At 42.0% G+C, this 9,328-nt stretch overlaps 4 protein-coding genes across 4 annotated transcripts; 2 read left to right on the top strand and 2 right to left on the bottom strand.

The window, feature by feature from the left end:
• Window positions 1–376: 376 nt before the first annotated feature.
• Window positions 377–6,192, top strand: LOC118733602. Its single transcript, XM_036463066.1, has 3 exons — window positions 377–917; window positions 990–3,446; window positions 6,167–6,192. Exons 1-3 carry the CDS (start codon window positions 377–379, stop codon window positions 6,190–6,192), a joined length of 3,024 nt encoding a protein of 1,007 aa, XP_036318959.1.
• Window positions 6,037–7,670, bottom strand: LOC118748122 (DNA replication licensing factor Mcm2-like). Its single transcript, XM_036482441.1, has 2 exons — window positions 6,350–7,670; window positions 6,037–6,188 (listed from the first exon to the last, which is right to left on the bottom strand). The coding sequence occupies exon 1, from the start codon at window positions 7,651–7,653 to the stop codon at window positions 6,376–6,378; it is 1,278 nt and encodes a 425-aa protein (XP_036338334.1). The 5' UTR covers window positions 7,654–7,670; the 3' UTR covers window positions 6,037–6,188; window positions 6,350–6,375.
• A 69-nt stretch (window positions 7,671–7,739) lies between these two features.
• LOC118748129 (atypical kinase COQ8A, mitochondrial-like) lies at window positions 7,740–8,942 on the top strand. Its single transcript, XM_036482453.1, has one exon. It carries the CDS (start codon window positions 7,777–7,779, stop codon window positions 8,788–8,790), a length of 1,014 nt encoding a protein of 337 aa, XP_036338346.1. The 5' UTR covers window positions 7,740–7,776; the 3' UTR covers window positions 8,791–8,942.
• On the bottom strand, window positions 8,885–9,310 carry LOC118748138. The gene is made up of 2 exons (XM_036482464.1): window positions 9,202–9,310; window positions 8,885–9,137 (listed from the first exon to the last, which is right to left on the bottom strand). Exons 1-2 carry the CDS (start codon window positions 9,297–9,299, stop codon window positions 8,888–8,890), a joined length of 348 nt encoding a protein of 115 aa, XP_036338357.1. The 5' UTR covers window positions 9,300–9,310; the 3' UTR covers window positions 8,885–8,887.
• Between the last annotated feature and the right edge of the window lie 18 nt (window positions 9,311–9,328).

The following is a 9,328-nucleotide window of genomic DNA, read 5'->3' as shown; positions in this document are numbered from 1 at the left end:
TATGCTTATACATATATATATATACCTTCGTCGGCAGTGTTGGGTGGCGAGTAGCACATAAACATATATATACATACATATGCTTATCACTTTTCTGAAAAAATAAAAAAATTATCAATTTTCTGAAAGAGATATCAATTTTAAATCGTAGTGTTTTCTTGACTGCTTCTGGGTTTTTGGCTCGTAGAGTTTAAACAAGCTACGTTGGTACTCTTATACTCTTTTCGACAATTTGGCAAAAGTTTCGCTGTGCATTTATACATATACGACAGTTTGGAATATACACGGTCTATTCCTATTTATAGTGAACATACTTCTTTCGAAAACCACTACAAATTTTAATTCGTAAAGAGTAATCTGAAGATCAATTACCGCAATGGAAACCTTTATTCGTTTGGCAGAATCTGTAATCGAATTTGAATCAGATTACAATAGCACACCAGCCACAGAGCAAAACAAACACGGCCTTGCAATACAGCAAGACGAACTAAAGGCTTTGTGGGAAAAGACCAAAGTAGCTTATGACGCGATCATAAATAAAGAAGGAATTTCTAAAGATGACATTAAAGCAATTAGACGGAAACATAAGGGCTCGTTTTCCAGCTATGTCAAATGCATGTCGGTAATGGCTAGTCAGTCTGAGACGCTTGTAAATGCAGAGAAGGATGTACAAGATCAGTCGGTTCGTGAACACAATATTCACCTTCCTCCGTGTGACACAGATGTGTTCAAGGGCGACTATCTGTCATGGCCATCGTTCCGTGACATGTTCACAGCCATATACATCCTAAACAAGCGGCTCACCCCTGTTGAGAAACTATTTCACCTGAATCAGAAGACTCAAGGGGAAGCCAAAGACATAGTAAGAAAATGTCCACTCACCAATGAAGGTTTTCAAACGGCCTGGAATAACCTGTGTGAGAGATATGAAAATAAGCGTATCCTCATAAATACGCAACTAAAAATTCTTTTCAACCTAATTTCCATAGATAATGAGTGTGGTAGCTCACTGAAGAAGTTGCAGCGCGATATAAATAATTGTTTATCAGCGCTCAAGAGCCATAATATTGACATCTCGAATTGGGATGCAATTATTGTATATCTATGCTCAACTAAACTTCCCGACTGTACGCTGGCTCTATGGGAACAAACCATAGATCACAAGAAAGATTTACCAAAGTGGGAAGACATGGACAAGTTCCTATCGAATAGGTTTCAAACCTTGGAAACCATGTCAGGCATAAAGGGCACAAAGTCTGTAAAAGCGTCAAAGCCGCAAAACACCAGACATCCCTCAGAAGCCCCCACAAAAAGACTTGGCGCGTTCCAAACAAGCGTAACCAAGTACACATGTAAAATGTGCCAAACAAATGAGCACAAATTACGCCGCTCTTCCCATTTCCTAAAGCTAACGCCAACTGAGAGGATAGAGTTTTTAAAGAGCAACAATGCTTGCCTGAATTGTCTGAGTTCTGGACATACTGTGTCAAGATGCACAAGCCCTTTCAATTGCGGCACGTGTCACTCGCGACATCATACGCTCCTGCACACCCAGACAATTCCGCCAAAGGCAACACCGCCTCAAACGCTACCGAGCTCTGCCAAAGATGTTGCCTCAACCTCGCAACAAGCTGCAGCAATGCGTAACTTCAATAAAACTAACTCCGGTAAAAGCAAAAACGTTAAGTCTAATTATGCAAATATGAACTCAGGTGTACTTTTAGGAACGGCTCGTGTAAATATACGTCTCAATGGTACAGATTTTTCAGCACGAGCACTCATTGATTCTGGTTCGGAGTGTTCCTTTATAACAGAACGACTCAAACGCAGAATCAACCTGCCATCTAAGAAGATGTATGCCAAAGTTTCAGGCATAACGAATTCAACCTCTGCTCAGGTCAAGCAGGCATGCAACATAGAACTACGGTCCCCTGTTGACCCACTGTTTAGTCTACATGCAACAGTGCTCGTGCTGACAAAATTAACTGGAAATCTTCCATCCTGCCATATCAGCGCTATGACTATGCAGGCATTTCCAGATCTGATTTTAGCAGATAAAAGGTTCTACGTTAACGAAGAAGTAGACCTAGTACTTGGCGGAGACATTTATCCCCAAATTATTTTGTGCGGCTTGAAGAAAAATGTTCTCAGTACACTTCTTGCCCAAGAAACCGTGTTCGGTTGGATTTTAACCGGTCGCACAGAAGCACCAAATCCAACAAACAACATAGTTTCTTATCATAGCGAAGTTGCCTTGGATCAACAACTAACAGCTTTCTGGGAACTAGAAGATATACCGAAAAACAAAAATTTAAACGAAGACGACAAGTATTGTGAAGAGCTTTATCGGAAAACGACTGAGAGAAACCCAGATGGAAAATATGTAGTCTCGCTACCATTTAGGCAGGAATTTCCAGCAAACATTTGCCTAGGCCCCTCTCTTAAAAGAGCATGCTCTCAGTTCTTCCGGAATGAGAAACGGCTTACAAAGGATCCCGTCCTGCAAAAGGAGTATAATAGGGTACTAACAGAATATGAATCACTGGGACACATGTCCAGGATAAATGGTAGCATTTCAGCAGACTCTTCCGATAATTACTTTCTACCCCATCACGCTGTGATAAAGGCGGAAAGCACCTCTACAAAAGTTCGGGTCGTCTTTAATGCCTCAAGCCAGACGGCTAATGGTACAAGTTTAAATGACGTACTTTACCCAGGTCCAGTACTCCAAGCAGATCTTCCAATATTAATACTCCGCTGGAGATTATATCGGTACGTTTTTAATAGCGACATCGAGAAGATGTACCGCCAAATTTGGGTGAATAACAACCATACCAAATACCAGCGAATAGTTTATCGTACAAACCCGAACGAACCTGTAAGTCTATATGAATTAAAGACTGTCACTTTCGGGATTAATAGCGCACCTTACCTCGCGATAAGGACACTTCTGCAATCAGCCGACGATGTAGAGAATTCTTTCCCAATAGCATCTAACATACTACGAAAGTGCATGTATGTGGATGACGTGTTAGCTGGAGGACATAGCGTCGACTTTACCATTAAAGCAAGAGATGAAATCTCAGAAGTGTTACGATCAGCTGGTTTTCCACTACGGAAATGGACCTCAAATTGTCAGGAAATTCTTAAGGGCATCCCAAAAACGGACCTTCTTAGCGAAGATTTCTTAGCATTCGAAGACACCAGCACGGTTAAGGCTCTGGGCATAAGGTGGAATGCCCATACGGATTTATTTTATTTTATGGTCAGACCATTGGAGGAGCACGACACTATTACGAAAAGGGCGATGCTGTCAGCGATTGCCAAGCTTTTCGATCCACTGGGATGGCTCGCACCAATAGTCATCGTAGCCAAAATACTCATGCAAAGTATTTGGCTAGAAGGCACAGACTGGGATGAGACTGTGTCTGATACTATTTTAGAACGTTGGCAGCATTTTACGAGACATTACCACGAAATAGATAATATCAGAATATCTCGATGGGTATACTTCTCACCTGGAGACACCATAGAGATACATGGTTTCTGCGACGCATCAGAAAAAGCATATGCGGCTACGGCATATATGCGTGTCAAAAGAGATGACAAAATTTTGGTCAATCTACTTTTGGCAAAAACCAGAGTAGCCCCCGTCAAAACTATATCGCTACCACGACTGGAGCTTTGCGGAGCAGTACTGCTCGCAGAAATCATAGAATCTATAATCAACAACCTCAACCTAGGACCAGTGAAGACACATCTATGGACGGACTCGACCATCGTACTCGCAAGAATACGAAAGCCGCCTTGTTCTTGGTCAACCTTCGTCGCCCACCGAATTACGAAAATCGTAGAAAAAGTAGGGGAGAAGGACTGGCTACACGTAGACTCGGCCTCAAATCCAGCCGATTTGGCTAGCAGAGGACTACCTGCGTCAGAATTGGTCAACAATTCTTTGTGGTGGCAGGGACCTTCTTGGCTGCAAGAAGACAACTCCAGGTGGCCCGCTCAAGGAACAGACTATCATACGGAAGTTGAAGAAAAAAGAGCACACACTTATGCGACAACAAGAGCAAATGATATCGATATTCTTGACCGTTTTTCCGATCTACCGAGAGCTTTGAGAGTTTTATCATATGTTATGAGTTTTTATCGAAGAACTCATTCCAAAACAAAAGCTTCATTTCAGGAAAATTCTTGTTTAATTTCATCTAATGAAATTAAAACAACGGCAGAAATCCTGATAAAAATCTACCAGAAGCATTATTATGGTGAAGAATACGCAAACTTGAAGTCTAAAAAACCAATCGATGCGAAGAGTGAAATCCTTCCGCTTAATCCGTTCATCGATAAACATGACATCATCAGAGCCGGAGGTCGCCTTGGAGCATCCCAGGACTTAGCATACAATGAACGCCACCCGAGCATTATCCCGTATAACAGCAGGTTGTCCCGCCTTATTGTATCGTTTATTCACAGGGTCTCCTTGCATGGAGAGAATCAACTGATGCTACGCCTCATCCGTACCCAATACTGGATTCCCAAAGTCAAGAACTTGATCAGGTCCACTATCCATAATTGTAAGACATGCATTATCTTTAAAAAACGGTCACAAACTCAACTTATGGGAACTCTTCCTCCGGAACGCACTACATTTACTCGCGCTTTCACCAATACGGGGGTAGACTTTACTGGACCTTTTGATGTTAAAAGTTACCGCGGCAGAGGTTGTCGAGTTTCTAAAGGGTATGTCTGTTTATTTGTTTGTTTCACGACAAAAGCGATTCACTTAGAAGCTACTAGTGATCTTAGTACCCCATCTTTTCTAGCGGCGCTCGCACGGTTCGTGGCTAGAAGAGGATGTCCGAGAAATATTTACTCCGACAACGGCACTAACTTTGTCGGAGCCTCACGATCCTTACGATCTGAATTTAAAGCTTTTCTGTCTGAAACCCGAGAAAAAACTATCTCGAAATACAATCATCAAATGCTGACGTGGCATTTTATACCCGCTGCAGCGCCTCACATGGGAGGACTGTGGGAAGCGGGCGTAAAGAGCTTCAAAAGCCACTTTAGAAAAATTGCGTCCGCCCACAAATACACCTTTGAAGAGCTTAGTACTCTTTTATGCCGTATTGAGGCATGCCTCAATTCACGGCCACTGAGTCCCTCTTCAAATAACCCTACTGACCTGGAGCCGCTTACTCCAGGCCATTTTCTCATCGGTGGACATCTTCTAGCCCCACCAGAATTAGACGTTAATGAAACTCCTGCCTCCATAGTGAATCGGTGGCAAAAACTCAAAGCGCTGAATCAAACTTTCTGTAGGCGATGGAAAACAGAGTACCTAACCGAACTTCAAAAACGCATTAAGTGGAAGCATCCCAAAGAAAATATCAAACCTGGTGATCTGGTCGTCATCAAGGAAGACAACTTAACCCCCACTGAGTGGAGGTTAGGACGAGTTGTCAACGTACACCCTGGTGCCGACAGCAGAGTACGAGTAGTGGACATCTCGACGGAGAAAGGTCAAGTCACAAGACCACTGGTGAAGTTGGTTCTACTCCCGCCATACAACGATGGAAACTCGGAGCCAACAACCGCCTCATAAATTACCCCTCACCACTTTACTACATTCCACTTCCTTTTACCACAACATTCCACTTCTAGGTAGTAGGAGGGATCCCATGTCTAACCTTTTTTGAGATAACCTGTTTTTAGTACCATGGAGTATATTTTGAGTTTTTTTTTTTTGTATTTGGCGTGATGGTTCTTACCCGAGTTACCCCGGGTTGATCTGGCTATACAAAAACGACCATCCTCAGATCTGAATCCATAATTAAAATAACTGCAGAAGTAGCGAACTACTCCGCCTCAGAATAAAAGCAAACAGTAGAAAACTAGCAAGTTTAACCCGATATGTTTTTTTTGTTTCAAAATCTTCAACCTCTCAAGCTTGCTGGTTTTCTATCCGCTTTATTTGGAAGAGATTGCATAAACTGTGTAGGCAGTTTATAGTGTAAGACCCGCCCGAAAGGAACAATTTAAAATAATACAAAAAAAATATTTAAAAACTCACATATCTTCGGCTCCAAAAGGGTTCGGTTCGGTGACAATCAGCTTCTTTTTGTTTGTGTTTTGTTGTTCGTAATCGCACGATACGCAGCATGTCGTTATGCCAGCAATCCCTGATAAAAAACACAAACCAATTAGGCCTCGAATAAACGGTTAACAACAAAAAGTAGGTATTGAATAACTCACTATGGCGTTGCTTAGTCAATCAATGAAAAGGCAGCAATTTGGAAAATCTGTTTACCCAGAAAAGCCAGCAAATTAATCGGGTACTTACTTCGATTAAGTCCCTCGATGTTGGTGTTATTTGCCGCCGATCGGATTAGAAGCTGCAATAACAGTACATCGTGCTTGTAGAGACGTCACAATACCAGCTTTTGATATGGAAATCGATTGCTGCTCCATGGCCTCGTGAATGGAAGTTCGATCCTGATCGTTCATTTTGTCAAACTCATCAATAAGACATACACCTTGATCCGCCAGTACCAGGGCGCCTGCCTCTAAAGTCCATTCACGCGATATTGGATTTCGACGAACATAAGCAGTCAAGCCTACAGCACTGGCCCCTTGTCCGATCGTGAAAACTGCACGTGGCGCTATTTTTTCCGTGTACTTAAGAAACTGAGATTTTGCCGTTCCTGGGTCGCCGCATATAAGTAAGTTTATGTCGCATCTAACTTTGTGTTTATCACCGGGGTTTTTAGACTCTCCACCAAATAGAGCCAGCGCAAGTGCGCGTTTAATATAGTCGTGGCCATATATGGATGGGGCCATTGAAGCTATTATTCTTTCTGCAATCCGAGGATATTTACTCAACTTCTGAATGGTAGCGATGTCTCCGTCCGTAAGCGATTGTACTACTTGTTTGCTGTCCTTCACAACGATATAATTCGCAATAATGACGGTGGCGAAAACCGGAAACCCTTGCTCAGTGTTTAGCGAACCATCAGAGTTGTTTGTGTAAATACCAGTAACTTCTAACTCATCACCCGGCTTGCATAAGTCACAAAGATCCGCTAAAAGAATTACGTCCTTACTACGCGGAATCCGACCAGCGGGAATGCGACCAGGAGATTCCTGTAAGGTAATCTTCTGGTAATTCCGATATAATGTTTGTTCCATATTAATCGAAAAAGGGCCGGCACTTTGACACTCAGGACAGGAGCCAGGTTTAACTTCTGTATTCTGTGACTGTACAAAGGGCCCCAAAACGTAGCCACACTTCACACAATCGTATTTGATGACTGAAAGTTGAGGTAACACACCCGTTGTAGCTGTTACCACGCCCAAAGTACGCACCAGCTGGTTCAGATGGAGTTTCCGGAAAGTCCGTAACTCTTCTATAAGAGGCAATTCTGATATACGAACATGAATTTCTGTTGTAACACGTTCATATGTTGGAAATATTGATAAGACCATGTCTTTAGCCACCTTGTCGAAGATTTCTAGCATTTGAGAAGGTGCTTCAGGTAGGAAGTACGCAAGTACATGCTCTTTATTTGCCAAATCCGTGTAGGATACAACAAATGAAGATTTATTCTGTTCGCACATGCGTCGAATACGGTCCCGGTATGTGTACATACCACGTTCATCAACAAAGGTGCAGCATTGAAAATCGGCCAAATACTAAGTATACAGGATTCTAAGGCGGTGTCACCGCAGCTGGCTAAAGCTTTTGAACGTGTACGCTAGGCGGCCGACTATATGCCCGATTGGCAAGTAGAGCGCGTAATGATCACACAATTGGGCGCCGATTGGCGTAATCTTTTGGAAAGTTTCGATGAGAAACCATTTGCGGCGGCTTCCATTGGGCAGGTACATCGCGCTACATTGAAAGATGGCATGCAAGTGGCTATAAAAATTCAATATCCTGGCGTTGCGCAAAGCATCGAAAGTGATATTGATAATTTAGTAGGCATGCTCAAAGTATGGGATGTCTTTCCGCACGGCTTCTTTATTGACAATGTGGTCAAGGTGGCCAAACGTGAACTAAATTGGGAAGTAGATTATACACGTGAAGCTGAATATACAGATAAATTTAAGCAGATGATTGCACCTTATCACGAGTACTATGTACCGAAGGTCATTAAAGAATTGACCACAAGCAGCGTACTGACTACAGAATTAGTGCCAGGTGTACCATTGGACAAGTGCTTCGATTTAAGCTATGAGCATCGCCATCACATTGCTTCGTCTATACTCAAGTTGTGCTTGCGTGAGCTGTTCGAGTTGGAATGCATGCAAACCGATCCGAATTGGTCGAATTTCCTTTATGATGTTGATACGAAGAGACTAATGTTAATTGATTTTGGTTTAACGCGTTTTTATCAAAAGCAATTCATACGTAATTATCGGCAGGTAATAATGCACGCTGCAGAGAATAATCGTGAAGGTGTCTTGCGCATGTCACTCGAAATGGGTTTTCTCACAGGTTATGAAACCAAGCAAATGGAAGAGGCGCATGTGGATGCTGTTATGATACTTGGCGAAATATTTCGCTTTGATGGTGATTTTGATTTCGGCCGGCAGAACACCAGCGAACGCATTGCACATTTAGTACCCACAATGGTCGCACATCGCCTTTGTCCACCGCCAGAGGAAATCTATTCCATACATCGCAAATTATCTGGTATATTTTTGCTGTGCTCACGCCTAAATGTACGACTTAATTGTCGGCCGTACTATGATGAAATTGTTATTCAGAAGTTCAAGGAGTAATATTGGGAAGGCACAAACTGTTAGGTATATATACAGGAAGAAATGTTTACTTTAGAAAAATGCATATAAAAATATATTTTATATGCACTTATGTATTTCAATATATAGATATACATACGTTGCCTTTATAATACGATCGCCTTGCTGTTTTTTTAATCATTTCAAAGGTGCGCAAAAAAGACTGAAAGCGATTGGCGATTTCTGTTCGTGGTCCAAGCATACTAACCCATTCTTTTGTAGAATGGCCCGTCGTTGTGTTTTCACGAGAAGTAACTTCGATTAAGTCCCTCGATGTTGGTGTTATTTGCCGAAAAATAACACCAGCAGAAACGATGCCCAGCAACATCCTGTAATTAAGAAAAAATTACATTCAAACATAGCTATATAATACGATATTTTACGCATACTCACCTAACCTTAAGATTACACAACCGCCGCGTGCCAGAAAAATATAATTGAAATGAGATATGAATTCGCCGTGTATGTATACGGATTTCCATTGAATTCATTCTGACATTTTTTTTTTTTTTTTTTTTTA

Source organism: Rhagoletis pomonella, unplaced genomic scaffold (assembly GCF_013731165.1).
Source record: "Rhagoletis pomonella isolate Grant_MI unplaced genomic scaffold, Rhpom_1.0 Rhpom_scaffold_00001, whole genome shotgun sequence".
NCBI classification, from domain to species: domain Eukaryota; kingdom Metazoa; phylum Arthropoda; class Insecta; order Diptera; family Tephritidae; genus Rhagoletis; species Rhagoletis pomonella.
This window is presented reverse-complemented; position numbering and strand designations above follow the sequence as displayed.

What these genes read in the sequence shown, in the direction of transcription:
- LOC118733602 (XM_036463066.1), top strand. Translation starts at nt 377, where the DNA reads ATGGAAACCTTTATTCGTTTGGCAGAATCTGTAATCGAATTTGAATCA. An exon ending in AACGGCCTGGAATAACCTGT is followed by an intron (nt 918 to 989) that starts GTGAGAGATATG and finishes TAATTTCCATAG; the next exon opens with ATAATGAGTGTGGTAGCTCA. An exon ending in GTCTGATACTATTTTAGAAC is followed by an intron (nt 3,447 to 6,166) that starts GTTGGCAGCATT and finishes CACGATACGCAG; the next exon opens with CATGTCGTTATGCCAGCAAT.
- LOC118748138 (XM_036482464.1), bottom strand. Translation starts at nt 9,299, where the DNA reads ATGAATTCAATGGAAATCCGTATACATACACGGCGAATTCATATCTCA. An exon ending in TTGTGTAATCTTAAGGTTAG is followed by an intron (nt 9,138 to 9,201) that starts GTGAGTATGCGT and finishes TCTTAATTACAG; the next exon opens with GATGTTGCTGGGCATCGTTT.
- LOC118748122 (XM_036482441.1), bottom strand. Translation starts at nt 7,653, where the DNA reads ATGTACACATACCGGGACCGTATTCGACGCATGTGCGAACAGAATAAA.
- LOC118748129 (XM_036482453.1), top strand. Translation starts at nt 7,777, where the DNA reads ATGCCCGATTGGCAAGTAGAGCGCGTAATGATCACACAATTGGGCGCC.